At 52.1% G+C, this 16,262-nt stretch overlaps 2 protein-coding genes across 2 annotated transcripts in view; one reads left to right on the forward strand and one right to left on the reverse strand.

Annotated features, from left to right (window-relative positions):
* Positions 1-4,483, forward strand: part of FAM208B (family with sequence similarity 208, member B) — a gene marked incomplete at its 5' end in the record, with an annotated part of 24,617 nt that extends 20,134 nt beyond the window's left edge. Inside the window, 5 exons of the mRNA XM_010020295.1 lie at positions 778-903; positions 1,411-1,564; positions 2,168-2,273; positions 3,711-3,892; positions 4,365-4,483. Coding sequence (XP_010018597.1) covers positions 778-903; positions 1,411-1,564; positions 2,168-2,273; positions 3,711-3,892; positions 4,365-4,483 — 687 coding nt within the window. The remainder of the gene's footprint in view (positions 1-777; positions 904-1,410; positions 1,565-2,167; positions 2,274-3,710; positions 3,893-4,364) is intronic.
* Positions 4,484-6,957: 2,474 nt separating this feature from the next.
* GDI2 (GDP dissociation inhibitor 2) overlaps positions 6,958-16,262 on the reverse strand; it is a 10,032-nt gene continuing 727 nt past the window's right edge. The window contains exons 2-10 of the mRNA XM_010020294.1: positions 15,886-15,985; positions 14,343-14,477; positions 12,412-12,610; positions 11,640-11,771; positions 10,667-10,766; positions 9,412-9,583; positions 8,430-8,574; positions 8,136-8,190; positions 6,958-7,961 (exon numbers count right to left, since the gene is read on the reverse strand). Coding sequence (XP_010018596.1) covers positions 7,806-7,961; positions 8,136-8,190; positions 8,430-8,574; positions 9,412-9,583; positions 10,667-10,766; positions 11,640-11,771; positions 12,412-12,610; positions 14,343-14,477; positions 15,886-15,985 — 1,194 coding nt within the window. The 3' untranslated portion in view covers positions 6,958-7,805. The remainder of the gene's footprint in view (positions 7,962-8,135; positions 8,191-8,429; positions 8,575-9,411; positions 9,584-10,666; positions 10,767-11,639; positions 11,772-12,411; positions 12,611-14,342; positions 14,478-15,885; positions 15,986-16,262) is intronic.

Below are 16,262 nucleotides of genomic sequence, written 5' to 3' on the forward strand. Positions count from 1 at the left end.
CAAGCCATTCCCCTTGTCCTGTCCCTACATCCCTTGTCCAAAGCCCTTCCCCAGGTTTCCTGGAGCCCTTTTAGAAATTGGAAGATTGATTTACTCAGGTTGAAAAAGCCCTTCAAGCTCATCCAGCCCAACCATTCCCAGCCCTGCCAAGGCCACCACTAACCCCCTGGCACTGAGGCCTCGGCTCCACGGGCTGTGAACGCTTGCAGGGACGGTGACTCCAGCCCTGCCCTGGGCAGCCTGTTCCAATGCCTGAGCACCCTCTGGGCAAGGAATTGTTCCTCAGCTCCAGCTAAACCTGCCCTGGGGCAGCTTGAGGCCATTGCTCCTTGTCCTGTCACTTGAACATCCCCTGGCCCAAACAGATGTGAGTTAATGCAGGAACAGCCCAAACTCAACCCCCGTGATGTGGCTTTTGCTCAAGCTCACATTAAAGGGTTGAGGATGGTGATTGCATGGGAGGATTTGCTGCTCTGAATCAGCACAGAGGCCTGGTGAGGGCACAGTGAGATGCTCGAGGTGTTTCTTTAGCAAGTTTTAGCTGACAAAGGTCAGTGGCTGCTTCCTCCACCCCTTCGCTGGGGGCCGCGCTGGCGCTGCTTCCTCCACCTCTGGCTGGAGCCCTGGCCTGGAGCACCCAGTGCGTGTGACCGATGGACACCGCAGGGTGCCTGGTTGGGGTCCCTGTGCTGCTCGTGTCCCCAGGCACGTGTGTGCTGGCAGCACACCAGTGCTGTTGTGAAGGTGTTCTCCACACAAACCTGGTTCCTGTTCCAGACCTTGCTGAGGAAAGGAGGACACGTGGAGACCGAGCCCCTGAGCTTCTGCCAAGCGAAGTGCCTGGACACTGACAGGCTGCTCGTGGTCATCAGGAACAAGGACATCTCCTCACACATCCACAGCGTAAGGCCTCAGTCTCACCTGTTCTTATCGTACCCACACTGGGTTTTACTGTCAGGATCTGTTTGAAAGGGGTTTAGTTTGATTTCATGCTCTTTAGAGCTGCAGATTTAAACATCAGACTCTGCAGATACTCTGTTCTCTCCATGGAATCCCGGAACCCCAGAGTGATTTGTGTTGGAAGGGACCTTAAATCCCCTCCAGCTCCAACCCCTGCCACGAGCAGGGACACCTTCCACTAGAGCAGGTTGCTCCAAGCCCCTGTGTCCAACCTGGCCTTGAACACTGCCAGGGATGGGGCAGCCACAGCTTCTCTGGGCACCCTGTGCCAGCGCCTCAGCACCCTCATCCATCACCATCCACGGCTCTGGGATTGGAGTATGGAGACAGGAGTGTTGGGGTGATGCAGCCACAGGACAGGATGGGCTCCCTGGAGTGAGTGTGACTTAGAGAAGTGCAAGTGCAATTGAAACGCAGCTTCATGCTCAAAAGCATCTCTTCCTCGAGCAGGTCCCGTGCTTGCTGCAGCTGAAGCACTGTCCCAACGTGGTGTTTGCTGGGGTGGACAGCCCTGAAGATGTACCAGGTCACACGTACCAGGAGCTGCTCCATTCTGGTGGTTTCGTGGTGTCAGATGAGGGCTTGTTGGAAACGGTGACACTGGGTGAGTCTTCATTCAGCCTCTCACTTGGATGCAAACACAGTGTCAGCTCCTGGACTTGTGTGCTGATACCTCCAAACACTCCCCACGGGTGTCCTCTGCTCCTGCTTTAAGTGGAGGCAATTCATTCCCTCTGTTTGACATTTGTAGACCCCATGTGGACAGTGGGTCCAGGCCAGGGCTCCCCAAAACATCTGAAGTACATTGGGTACCACCAAGATGATCAGAGGCTGGAGCAGGTTGTAGAAGGACAGCCTGGAGAACGGAGGACAATGGGGAGACCTTGTTGCTGTCTTCAGCTCCCTAATGGGAAGTGGTAGAGACAGCAGAGCCACATTCCTCCTGGAGATGAAGAAGGATGGGACAAGAGGTGACAGGGACAAGTTGCACTGATCCCTTTAGATACTAAGGGGGGAGAAATTCACAGTGAGCGTGTTCAAACACCAGGACAGGATCCCAGTGTCACAAGCCAGGTTGTGAGTCTCCATCCTTGGAGACCTTCAGACCTCACCTAGAACAACCTCATGTGGCCCAGCTTTGAGCAGGGTTGGGCCAGAGACCCCTTTGCCCCCTCAGTTACCCTCCAGCTCCTGCTGTCTCCTCCAGGCCAACTGAAGGAGGTGGTGGACGTGCTGGAGATGCTGAACAGAAGTGGGAGGTGGAAGTGGCTCCTTCATTACAAGGAGAGCAAGAAGCTCAGAGAAGACATCAGGTAATGGCTCATCCCTCATCCCTCCTGTCCTTGTCACCACAGCCAGGATGCGCCCACTGTGCTGCCCCCTTCAGTACCTCAGAGCAGGGGCACAGGGTGAGTTTGGTGCCTCTGGGTGGGTTTTGACCTCTTAGAAGATGTATTTGAAGAAGAACTTTTCTGATCAGTGGGAGACACGTGCCTCAAGTCTGGAATTGCTGGAGGTCAGCATCTCAGTGCTGGGGACTGTGACGGGTTGTTTTATACCTGGATGAGATGGAGCAGCAGGACATGGGGCCTGGCGGGGATCAGATGGCCTGAAGCATCGTGTCTTGCACATGATCCGGGATGAGGCAAAGCTCTGGCAGCAGCTTCTTGCACCCTGCTGGGCCTCCATAAGGCAGTTCCCTCTCTCTTTGGCAGAGACACCCTCTGTGAGCATTATGGTCTGCAAAGGGCTTGAGGAGAGGCACAGATTTCATATGAGGAGCTGCACACTCCAAACGCCACCTCTGCAAACAGCTCCCATCCCTCCAGCTCATCCCAGCTCCTGCACACCCACACCGGAGCTCAGGGGACCTCTCTCTGCCCCAGTGTCTCTTTGCTGTCCCTTCTATCCCATTACATGTGGGATTTGGGAGAATGATGAGGAGCTCTGATTGTGATGAGAAGAACCAGGGTGTGGTGGGAAGTGAGTAAAATCAAACCCTGCTGAGAAAAGTAGAACTTCTGTTGCTATTTACACCTTATTTTAGGTTACTTACAACAGTGTGTATTTAAATGATGCCATTTGAAAAGGAGAAGTAAGACAACAAATAATATCCATTGGAATGTCCTGCTTTTATCAGGTTTGAACTCAGGGAGGTTTTTATCAGGCAGGTCCCTTTGTTAGGCAGAGGGGATGGTTTTCTAGGAACAACCTGCAACCAAAGAGGAAACTGCGCTGTTCTGTGAGCAGAAGATGCTACAACAAACACGGAGAACTCTCGGGTCCTCTCCACACTCAGCCTTTATGGTGGCAGCACAGGGCAATGTGGGTTTCAGCCCTCGAGCAGTGTTCTCCTTGCCCTGCACCACTGGCCCTCAGGCAGCAGCACTTGACTCCATTGTGGTGGGGTCATGAGCCCCGTGTCGTGGTTTAACCCCATCCTGTTTGGTTTAACCCCAGTTCGCTCCTCCCTTATATCCAACCTGAACTCCCCCTGTTTCGGTCTGAACCCATCACCCCATGTCCTATTGCTACAGTCCCTGATGAAGAGTCCCTCCCCAGCATCATCTTGGGGGTGGCATCATCTTGTTTCCCAGCCAGACGTGTGGTCCACATGGTGACACTGCTCCTGGCATCTCCATTAGCGCAGAGACTCAAGTCTAAAAGCACCCATGATGCTGAAGGACCACACGTGGTAGGAAGGGAGGGAAGGTCCCATCATTCCGGCTCATTGTCCCTTCTCCCAGCAGAGTGGACCCCAATGCCCACAAGAAGCATTTGATCCTCAGAGCGTGCCAAGGAGCAGATCTCATGGAGGTGCTGCACTACCACACGTGTGACTCGGTGTCATCCCCCAGCTCTGAGCACATCAAGTGCTTGTTGAACCTGCAGGTTCAACACATCAGCGCCAGGTTCGCTGTGTACCTCACAGGTAAGGAGAGCGCTGGGGGCTGGTGCCCTCAACACCAGGAGCACCGGGTTAAATTGGTTGGGAAAGGGATGGAGTTAGGGATAAAATCCACCCATTTGCCTCCCATTTCAGCTGGAGTCACTTATGTGAGGTGTGAGCTGGGTTAGTGCAAGTGAGTACATTAAAAGGCAAAAGGAACAGATCTGGTTTGGAAGTCTGCTAAATTCATAGAACCCCAGCCTGGTTTGGGCTGGAAAGGACCTTAAAGCTCCTCCAGCTCCAACCCCTGCCCCGGGCAGGGACACCTTCAACTAGAGCTGGTTGCTCCAAGCCCCTGTGTCCAACCTGGCCTTGAACACTGCCAGGGATGGGGCAGCCACAGCTTCTCTGGGCACCCTGTGCCAGCGCCTCAGCACCCTCACAGGGAGCACAGGTTGTTATAGAACAACCTCAGTTGCTTGTTTGAATCACAGCATCGCTCCTTCCTTTGCAGAAACACCCGATGTCAGCAGGGAGGTCCTTGAAAGCAAAGGAATCCTCGTGGCTGATGTCAACACTTTCCTTGGGAAGGTGCAGAAAGCGGCTGCTCCGTTTAGAAGAAGCTACTGGTAAGGAGAGGGCTTGGGATCAACCCCTTAGAATCACAGAATCAGCCAGGTTGGAAAAGACCTTTAAGCTCATCCAGCCCAACCATTCCCAGCCCTGCCAAGGCCACCACTGACCCCTGGCACTGAGGCCTCGGCTCCACGGGCTGGGAACACTTGCAGGGACGGTGACTCCAGCCCTGCCCTGGGCAGCCTGTTCCAATGCCTGAGCACCCTCTGGGCAAGGAATTGTTCCTCAGCTCCAGCTAAACCTGCCCTGGGGCAGCTTGAGGCCGGTTCCTCTTGTGCCATCCCTTGTTCCTTGGGAGCAGAGACCAGCCCCCTCCTGGCTCCATCCTCCTGTCAGGCAGTTGCAGAGAGCGATCAGGTCCCCCCTGAGCCTTCTCTTCTCCACACTAAACCCCCAGGTCCCTCAGCCCTTCCCCATCACACTTGTGCTCCAGGCCCTGCTCCAGCTCCGGTGCCCTTCTCTGGCCCCGCTCCAGCACCTCAAGGTCTCTCTTGCAGTGAGGGGCCCAGAACTCCCCCAGAGGGCTGGGAACAGCTCCCTGGAAGCCCTGCAAGAGGTTGCCACTACCTGGAGCAAGGAGAGGAGCAGAGGAATAACCTGTCCCATGTTTCCTGTTGCAGGTGATGAAGTGAAGCCACGGTACGGTGCCCGTTTGAGCACCCTGGTCCTCTGCGGGACACCACCATCGCAGCAGGTTTCGGGTGCTGCCCCCAGGAGCTGTGCCCAGGGAGGTGGCAGGAAGGTTTGGCTCCAGTTCTGTATATAGGAATTATTTAAAGGTGGCTCATGCAAATCCTCCCAGGGGTTTACTCCGTGTTCATGACGTTGCCTGTAGGCCAGAGGTTACTTTACTGTTATCCAGGGTTAAGTTATTGGAGTGTTCTCAAGTGTTTCGTGCAGCTGACGGGCAGAAATAGGAAAAGGAGTAAAAGAAACAAAAAGCTGTTTACTTGAAGGTCAGAATTCAAGTCCTCAATAATAAATGCATTTCCACACGGTTGTTGCTGTAGATGCTGTAAACCACGTTAGGAACTGGGGTGGGTTTCAGGTGGGTGTGCAGGTATCTGCTCCACACTCCAGTTCAAGTCCCTGTTGTCTCTTGGTACCATTTCCAGTATGTGGAAGTCTTGTAAATAGCCAGACACCAGGATGTGGGAACAAACCTCTTATTTATGGTAGCTCAGACCCACCCCAGGAAGAAGATGTCACATTAAAGACCTTTGTAAGATTCACAACCCTGGGGGGTGGGGGGGGATGTGGAGGACAGGGGTGTCCTCTTTTGTTTCTAATAAATGAATGCAAGAACATTATGTACAGGATGAGTTTATGCATAAAGGTTGAGTAATAAACCCCAAACCTGACGTTTCAGCCACCACTGTTCCCTGGAGAGGGGCTCCTTAGCTCCCAGCCTCTCCCAGCTGCAGGGAGGAGGACCTGGATCACAGTGGGAACACTCACAGGGAAGCCAACGCAGGAAGGAAAGAAGGAGGAAGACTGCTGGAGCCAAGGAGTGGTGGGTTCATGGAGATTTGGGGCTGCAGGATCAGCACTGTCCTTCCCAGGAGGAGGTGTGGACCAAGAGGCAGAGGAATAACTGGGATACAACAAAGAGAGGTTATGGAAGTGTTTAGAGGAAGGAGCTCATTGTCCATGTTTTGCTTTGGAAAGACTCAGTGTGTTGCCATCAAGCACTGAAGAGGAAGCACAAGGTGAGGAAGAACTTCCCCAGCCACCACAACACATGTCACTCTGGCAGGGAAAGGTGGTTCCTGGAACTGGTACCAGGAAAGGGAAGTGCTGAAAGCCCCTGAACCCCTTGGTGGGAGGGAAGGGGCAGCCACAGTCAGGTTTAGCACTGCTCTGTGAAGGAGATGTGGTGGAGACCCAGTTCCTCTTCGTCAGTTCCAAGAACAGTGTAGCTACAGCTGCAGGGAAGGATGAACCCATCACCAGTGACCCTACCTGGCCAAGCATGGCCATGAAGAGCAGGAGAAGGCCCTTCCAAGGTATCTTTTTATTCCTGGCACTTGGCCTGGCTGAGGATGAAGGAGCCTGGCTCCTCCTTGTACCCCTGCTGCCCACCAGCAGAATTGGGTCAAGATCCCAGCAAGGGGCTCACTAAGGCTCACCCTAAGAGGGGTCAGAGAGATCTCGATGCCCTGTAGAAGATCCGTAAGAGCAAGAATTGTCTATTACTGCTTCAAGCAAGTGCCATTTCTGGATGCTGGCACTGGAGGGGGCTGTAGGGAGGAGGCAGAGTTGCATCAACTCAGCTTGAGACTCAGCAACGGGCCTCGTGCTGCAGAAGCAGCCTCTGAAGCAGCCCAACTGAGGAAGCCTGGGCCTGGTTTCCAGTAGGAACCACTCCACACATTGCTCCCATTTCAACCCTGGCAGGTGGAGAGATCCAAAGGGATCTCCGAAAGGAGCTGCTGCTCGTACAAGTGAATCAGACCAGAGGCCAGGACTGGTTTCCAGAATTTGGCTTTACTTGGCAGTACAGAAATCATTTGGAGCCTTCAGGAGCCCCGAGGAGCAGAGGCTCTGTCATACCGATACCGCAGCGCCGTTTGGTCCAGCCCAGAAGCCCCCAGGCTACAGAAAATACTCCCACATCTTGCCTGCTCTGTCATTTGTTCTCTCAATTTTATTAAGATTAAAACACAAAGGAGCCTTAGGCACAGCTGTGTCCCAACCGATGTAAACAGTTTTAGAAGCTTGAAGTGGAGGGTTAAGTTCTGTGCCCAGAACTAAGCCAACATTTGCTGCTACAATAGATGTGGGCTTTGTCCATAATACAACTTGCCACAGAGTTAGATCGATGGGAGAAAGACTTTTTTAGGGATGCTGTCCACAATGATGGAGTGCTCAGTTTCTATTTTCCTTGATAATCAGGTTTGAGTGACAACTGTCACATCTACTAGCTCACCAGAAGCACATAATTGTGAAGGATGGCTACGAATGATTAAAAAGACATGGTAAGACACAGCTGTCAATGAGTTATCTCCAATCTGCACCAACATCTACATCTGCAAAGAGAAACCCACCAAACCCAAGGTTCAGTTTGCCTTTGCTTACCCAGGTTAGTCATTAAATCAGTCAGTAATTTGCCAGATTCTGGACAGCAGCCCTACTAGAATGAAATAATTAACACATGATATCCAAAAAAGGGGAACATTACCAGTGCAGTACTCTTCAATCTCTCAGAGATGGGATTACAAAAGCAGGCCTTACAATATTGAGTTTCGTACAGTGTTCATTAAGTTCCTTATATATTCAGATGAGCCGGTCTGAACTTCTCCTCCTGCAGGGATCCTCATTACTGCTGCTCCTCCTCCCCGTAGATATCGTTCTTCTTACGTTTCATCTCTTCAAAATCAAACTCTGATCCCATCATCCTCTTATAAATATCTTTGATGTCGTCGCACGTCGTCTCGAAGTGAGTGGTGGCGTCGTAGGTGCGAGAGATGAAGATCTGGCAAGAGAAGCAGCACTTTAAGTGTGTATCTCCAACCTCCCCACCTCAAACACGAGCTTGTAGAATGGTTTGGGGTGGAAAGGACCTTAAGATCACCCAGTTCCAACCCCCTGCCATGGGCAGGGACACCTCACACTAGAGCAGGCTCTCTCCAACCAGCACCTTACTCACCTGGCTTTCGGTTCCCAAGTCGGTCGGTGCAAACAGGTCACTGATGCTGACAAACCTGGAAGGAGGAGAAAGAGATTCAGAATGGTTCTAGAGCATCACTGAGCATCACTGTGGGTGCAAGGCTGGATGAATTCAAGGGCGTTGCTCTGCCCAGTGTGTAAGTGGTGAAGGTGCAGAGGGAATTCAGAGTTTCAACACCTTCTCACAGGCAAATGGCCTTCCAGTCCCCTCCACCTCCATGCCTCATGGCAGCAGAGGGTGAGAAGGGAGAGCAGGGGCTGCTCAGGGCCTTACTTCTGCTCAATGGGCTCCAAGAGGTCCAAGGCCGGCTTGATTTCCTTCTCTGGGTCCGCGGTTTCCACAGTGGTGCTGGCGATGGCGATGTACTTCCCCTGCGCCGCCACGTTGTGTGCAGAGGAGATCATGCAGACGTAGATATCTGGGGAACCCACCACAAGGACAGGTTGGCATGTGTCAGGGAAGCCAACAGCTCAGGTTAGGGTTCCAACCCTGCTGCCACATCCCCAAAAGCCTCCTCCAGCTTGTACTCACACTTATCTTCCTGCTCCCCCGACACTTAGTACCTCCATGTCTCATTTAAGACCTCCATCCTTGCCCTGCAGTCCTATGTGCTCTGGCCTGGACACAAGCAGCCCTCAGATCTCCAAAACTCAGTTTCCCAGCTCCTGAAAGCCACCAGGGTCTCCCCCAGCAGCCAGACACCCACTGCCCAAGGGCAAGAAGCATTTCTCCTCCTCATCCCCCTCTTCCCAGGGCACCCTCGTGCCCCTCACGCACTTCCCCTGGGGTTGGGGCACTTCCTTCCATGGGTTCCCCATACAGCTTTCCAAAAGCAGAATCCCAGCCTGGTTTGTGTTGGAAGGGACCTTAAAGCTCCTCCAGCTCCAACCCCTGCCCCGGGCAGGGACACCTTCCACTAGAGCAGGTTGCTCCAAGCCCCTGTGTCCAACCTGGCCTTGAACACTGCCAGGGATGGGGCAGCCACAGCTTCTCTGGGCACCCTGTGCCAGTGCCCGAAGAAGTGGTAAATGCTCCCCAGCTTCTCCCACCTAAACTAAACCATAGCACAGCCTCACTGGGACCTACAGCATTTACTGCTCCCATGGGAGCAGCAGTAAATGTGTTTTCCCGTTGGACTCACACCTCCCCATGCCATCGGAACACGTTTGGTGTGAGGATACATAACCACTGCTCTGGCTCAACCCAAGCAGGACCAAAGCTGCACATGCCCCGATGTTCCCCGCTCCCCACTCACCTGATTTCCGGTTGACCTGGTTCTGTGGAATGATGATCTGGCAGGAGTTGGCATCGTTCGTGTTCTTGATGGGGTGGCTCAGGATGCAGATTACCCGGATCACTTGGCCCACCTTCGTGACGCGGTCCGAGACGTAGCTGGGGTCACAGATGAGCTGTTTGCAGCGAGCAACCTGCAGGGACACACGGGCCTTGAGCCACCACTGCATCGAGCAGTGCACGCAGAGGTGAGGAACTGCTGGGTTTGGGGAATACCAAGAGGGCTTTGAGGTGGCTGTTCCTGTATCAGGTCCTTATTTCACTGCCAGCAGCATGCTTCAACTCAGACAATCCAAATCTTAGCTCATTAATCTTAATGTGATCAATCTCGTCTTCCCTTCATCAGGCAGTGCACCGTTAAGTTCTAACTGCTACAGAGTCAGAGAGTGGTTTGGGTTGGAAGGGACCTTAAAGCTCCTCCAACTCCAACCCCTGCCCCGGGCAGGGACACCTTCCACTAGAGCAGGTTGCTCCAAGCCCCTGTGTCCAACCTGGCCTTGAACACTGCCAGGAATGGGGCAGCCACAGCTTCTCTGGGCCACTGAAGTAGTTCAGTTCATCCAGTCTAGAACCATAACCTGCTGTGGTCAGGGCTGAGGCCAACAGGTAAGAATTGACCAGTTCACATTAGAACTCACTTTTACAGTAATAGCTTTCATATTTGACCTATTTGAAGCCTCCAGGTCACCTGCACTTGGGCACATCAATCTATACTGTGGATTATCACCACTTATTAGCCACAACACATCATCCCCTACCCAGAGGGGACATGTTACCCTACCAGCAAGTGCTAAACTGTCCTGCCAAGTGCCCCACTCTAACTGGGAGCACATTTATAGCTCCCAAGCACTAGTTTTATATTGCCAGGTCGAGGAGAAGCTGCAGAGAGGCTGTGTGCCAGCTAAGACTTAATGTCAAGGGCAGAGCTGATTCCAAACCCACGTCAGACACAAGCAACAGCTCCTTTCCAGCCTGATTTATTCAGAAGACAACCTTTGCCAGGCCATGGAGACTTCATTCCAGCTCCTGGAGCAGGACTACTGTACTGTCTTCACCATGCAAATACCAACATTTCTAAAGGGAGTTGGCACAGGGAAAACCAGCACCTGCCAAGCTGGTCCTGGAGCTCTGAGAATGGGTTTTCTACTGCATTGATGGACAGCCTCAATTCTGAGAGGGAAGATAGGGAAGTAAGGAAAGAACTGAAGGTTCCATACCTCCCCTTCAGACTTCACCCCGACCACTTTGCCATTCTCTATCACAATCTCTTCGATGGGCTTGTTCAGCATGTAGGTGCCTCCATAAATAGCGCTTAGCCTGCAGGAGGAAAACCACGTCAGCATGTCCCACAGGGGTGTGATTGGGTTGTAACAGCCCTTCAGCCCCTTGTTTCTCTTCCATTTGGATAAACCTCACATTAGACTTAAAACCTCTTCAAAATATGATGCTTAAACATCTACACAGCAGATGTCGTGTGCTGCTCTTTCTGCAGGGCATCAGCTGCAATTATATCCAGCTAGAAGGATGCTCTGTGGTGCAACCCAGATGGTCCTTCAGCGTAAGAGCTGCAGCTTGCACCACGTCAGCAAATCGACTTCTTGGATAGACAAGATGCTGCAAACAGCAGCTCTGGGCAAACCCAGAATCAAAGAATGCCACAGCTTCTCTGGGCACCCTGTGCCAGCGCCTCAGCACCCTCACAGGGAACAGCTTCTGCCCAAGAGCTCATCTCAATCTCCCCTCTGGCAGGTTCAAGCCATTCCCCTTGTCCTGTCCCTACATCCCTTGTCCAAAGCCCCTCTCCAGGTCTCCTGGAGCCCCTTTAGGCACTGGAGCTGCTCTAAGGTGTCCCCTTGAGGAGCCTTCTCTTCTCCAGCTGCCCCAGCCCAGCTCTCTCAGCCTGGCTCCAGAGCAGAGCTGCTCCAGCCCTCGCAGCAGCTCCGGGGCCTCCTCTGGCCTCGCTCCAGCACCTCCACATCCCTCTTGTGTTGGGTGCCCCAGAACTACCACCACTAACAGGAATCACAGTAAACAAGCCCAGAAAGAAGCAATCTCACATGCAGGAACCACTTCTTAAGACAATCACAGATGACCACAGTATTTTTACGTGGCAGCACGTTTGGAAGCTTGAGTACCAACTCCACACATGCCAGTTTGAGGAAATGGTGGAGTCCAAACCCGAGTTCTCACCTGGCAAATCCCTGGGGCAGCTCTCCAAGGCCATAGAGGGGATAAAGGTACGGGCTTTTACCGTATCTAGCCAGGGACTCACTGTAGAGCTTAATCCTGTTGATTGTTTCTTGGCATGGTTGATCTAGATAGCTGGAGAGAGCAGTTATGTAATTCACAACGTTTCACAAACTAAGACTTGCAGCAGAATATGCTCAGAGAGCAGAAAAACATTCATTTCTCATTAAGTTTCCTTCCCCACCCTCCAGCTGCTCCAGTATTTTCCTGGAAGTTCCCTTTTACAAGCACTCAGTGTCACAAGCGGGTTCATTCAGGAAGGAGAAGCTTCATTGGCCCCAGGAACCCACAAAGTTTAAACATCCCATCAGCAGAGGAGCCAGTATGATTAATGCAGCACCCATGGACAGACACACTTCGGAGACACCCTACCCCTGGCTCCCAAAGCCCAGCATCCTGGCTGATATGGTGGAGCAACTGAATCATGGAATGATTTGGGTTGGAAGGGAGCTTAAAGCTCCTCCGGCTCCAACCCCTGCCCCGGGCAGGGACACCTTCCACTAGAGCAGGTTGCTCCAAGCCCCTGTGTCCAACCTGGCCTTGAACACTGCCAGGGATGGGGCAGCCACAGCTTCTCTGGGCACCCTGTGCCAGCGCCTCAGCACCCTCACAGGGAAGAGCTTCTGCCCAAGAGCTCATCTCAATCCCCTCTCTGGCAGGTTCAAGCCATTCCCCTTGTCCTGTCCCTCCAGGCCCTAAGGAAGCCCACACTTACTCGTCAGTCCTGTAGAGTGCAAGGGCATGGCCTGTGAAGTCTATGACATCCTGCCCCAGGTCAAACTTCTTGTACACATCACGCATCGTGGTCTTCTTGGGATCGACGCCCTCGAAGGTTCGGGGATCGTTCTCGTCGAAGTTGGCCACATACACGAGGAACTTCCTGAACCGGCGCTTCTCAAACAAGCCCATTAAGCCTAAACCCAAGGAATTCTGTGAGAACTCACATAGTTACTAATAGTTTTCCATCACTACAGGCATCAGCAGCAGTGAGGAGTCCTGAGTGTTTCAAACAGCGCTTGGGAACGTGGAGTTTGGCCTTGAGGGCTAAGCAAGGCGCTCTGTTCAAGCAGGAGACCCCACCATCTGCCATGCGAAGTCCTTACAACCAGTTGTCCTGGAGTACTGGACCTTAGGAGGTGGTACAGCCAACTCCACTCAAGGAATGGCTAAAGGACAGGCTTCTACACTACTTCCAGCTGACAGAAAGCCTGGAGAGCAGTTTCCACTTGGCCTTTTCATAAAGAGAGACCCATGTTTGGTATCTACCAGACTTAGCATCAGCAAAGTGTGGTGATAAAAGCTCTCCTGGCCAAGGAACTAGCAAGTGCTGCAAGGCTCAGAACTTCAAACAGAAGACTGGACAAGGCACCATTAGTTTTCTACCAGCTGGAGAAGTAAGACTGGATTTGCTGAAACATGATGGCAAAGACAGCACCAAAGGCACCTACTACTTGTGCCAGTACAAGTCTCTGAGACCACTTAGGAGACAGCAAAGTGGGCAAACTGAAGGAATGACCTATTACTTCACAACAAACAGGAATATCTGCCATGAGGAAGGCTCCAAACTACAGAAAAGCAACATCCAGGAAGCCTTATGTGCAGGAGTCACTTTATCATGAGACTTTTCAGATGCTGCTGAATACATCCTGTATCTGAAGCTGATGAACTGCCCTCTGCTAGCTCCTGATGTACTTCATAGAACCCCAGCCTGGTTTGGGTTGGAAGGGACCTTAAAGCTCCTCCAGTTCCACCCCCTGCCATGGGCAGGGACACCTTCCCCTAGAGCAGGGTGCGGTTGCCCCAAGCCCCTGTGTCCAACCTGCCTTTGACCCCTGCCGGGGATGGGCCAGCCACAGCTCCTCTGGGCACCCTGTGCCAGCGCCTCAGCACCCTCACAGGGAACAGCTTCTGCCTTATCTCCAACCTGAACTTCCCCTGTTTCACTTTGAACCCATCACCCCTTGTCCTATCATTATAGTCCCTGATGAAGGTCCTTCCCCAGCATCCCTGTAGCCCCTTCACACACTGGAAGCTGCTGAGTTCTCCACGCAGCTTCTCTTCTCCAGGCTGAAGAGCCTCAGTGTTCTCAGCCTGTTTCTTTGGCACTTCTCTGCACTACTACCATCAGTAGTTTTATCTGAGGAGTAAAATTTAAGTAGGTAGCAATTCAGATTTGAGCTCAGTGCCACACATCAGAATTGGTCACCCCAATGTGCCCCCTGACAAACATTTCTCACACACACAATTCCATCTAACATTAGAAACTTATGGCAGAGCTGGGGGCATAAGCCCCAGATGTGATCTCCTGAGGAAGTAAAACACTGCCAAATTCCCACTGGATAAGCCATAGAGTAGGCAGCCTGACCAGCTCCATTTGAAAGCTCCAAGAAAACAGTAACTCAAAGCTCAGGAAGCCTAAAACTCACACTGCAGGTGATGGTTGAAGTCAAATGAGATGCAGGAGAATCCTAAGCTAAGCACAGCTTGTTACTCACATGGAGTCTACACACAGCACCACGTGAGGAGCATCAAGCTCTTTCCTACGTGAGCACAGACTGTGCTGAGCTGTGGGTGGCAGAGACCTGTCTTGCCTTTGTTTAGAGACAGCAGCTTCAGGAGGAAGCAGAGTAAGGTGCAGCTACTCACTGGATGCCAAGGCTTCTGCCTCAGTGGAAGGGACTTTGTAGATCTTGCCTCCCTTGTAAACGAAGCTCCCCTCGATCACCTTGAAGTCCAAGTAGCGAGTAACTTCTGTGTAGAGCAGCATCTTTACCAACTGACCTGGAAAGGAGGTTTGGCACATGTCAACCTGCTGGTCTGCAGCCAGAAGCCAAGAGGACAGTGCTTCTCATAAGGCAGACAGTTCTTCCAACACAACAAACCCTTCAATGGCAGCACCAGATTCAACCCACACAGCCCTTACACCTTTGTGTAACATACACATTGTGGTAGGTACTCACTAGTGCATTCTGAGGCAGTTTTAAGGTTTTCTTACAGACAATTAACAGCTTCCTTGTCACTCCTGTGGTTTCCATCTGTCCGCTGAGTAAAAGCCACCCTCTGCAGCACATTTATCTGCTGCAGTACACTGCTGCTCTTTGCAGTTCATTCACACTCAACACATCAAACAAGGTCGTGTCTCTGGACCACAGCAGCTCCTTATCCTCAACATCCAGATCTAGCACAACACATCCAGCCAACTTACCACCAATTAGCCCCTGGCTTACACACAGCAAGTGGCAACATCGGCCCCCCCACCCATCCCCACATCCCCGGAGGGAAGCTGTCCCTTACAGAATGGTTTGTGTTGGAAGAGACCCTAAAGCTCCTCCAGCTCCAACCCCTGCCCCGGGCAGGGACACCTTCCACTAGAGCAGGTTGCTCCAAGCCCCTGTGTCCAACCTGGCCTTGAACACTGCCAGGGATGGGGCAGCCACAGCTTCTCTGGGCACCCTGTGCCAGCGCCTCAGCACCCTCACAGGGAAGAGCTTCTGCCTAAGAGCTCATCTGAATTAAATGCACTACAATGCCTGTGCAACCTGAAAGTAAGCTGAGAGTAACCAAACCTTGACTGGAACCTGCCAAGTCTTCCAGCAAGACTGGCACTACACAATACACCTATCCCCTTTCCATGAGGGACAAGGGATTCTAGTAGCAAGTGGTTGGAATTGGGCAAAGGGAGTTGCCCTGAGCTTGCTGGCATTGATAACCCAAAGTGGGTTTGGTCTAGAAGACCTGTTCCACCACTGGAACACACATATCACAGAATGAGGATTTGTAGCATCATCCCTGCAAGCCATAAAATGGGAACAAAGGGAAGAACAGTCACCACGGAATCAACTGTTTCTTCCTAAGCCACAGAATAATAATGAGATTCATGTCTTTAACTGGTTAAAAATACAAACACGTTAAGAGGGAATGTTGGGAAACATTCAAACCTTCCAGACTGCTGCACACTCCAAGCTGGAGCCGTCTTCCCAGTTGGAAAGGTCAACAGCCAAAAGGAATCCCAGAGCAGAAGCTTTGGTGCTTCTAGGCATGCAGATGAGCTCAAGTGAGCTTTCCACATGATGAATGCTTCAAGAAGTTCATGGAGAGATGGCTGAAGGGTTGTTTCTTTGGTTGCAGCACTGAACACTAACCCAGGCTTAAGCCTGGGAAGCAGATTTGGAAGCTCAGTATCACTTACCATTAGCCATAAGGAATTTGGGAATGAGGTCCACGTTCCAGTCTCTTCCTCGCCCCATAGATTCTGGTGGAGTTCCTGGTAGATTAAACCTTTTGTAGAGCTTTGGAGAGAATACAAACCTTATTATAGCAGAGGAAATGTCTATGGGTGGAATTGCTCCCACACATGTACACACTTTCCACCCCCATGTCTTCTCAGCTGAACATAAGCTCTTCACAGCAAGTTTTTGGCCAGCATTTGAGCTCCAATTTGCTTTTTGATGCAACACACACAATGCACACCCAGCGAACTGCTGCAGTAAGAAATGGGCAGCATTATGCTGCTTATCCAGTCTTTCTTCCTCCCAAGGATTAAAGCTGGGGAATTTATGACCTGCT

Source organism: Nestor notabilis, unplaced genomic scaffold (assembly GCF_000696875.1).
Source record: "Nestor notabilis isolate BGI_N333 unplaced genomic scaffold, ASM69687v1 scaffold24498, whole genome shotgun sequence".
NCBI lineage: Eukaryota > Metazoa > Chordata > Aves > Psittaciformes > Psittacidae > Nestor > Nestor notabilis.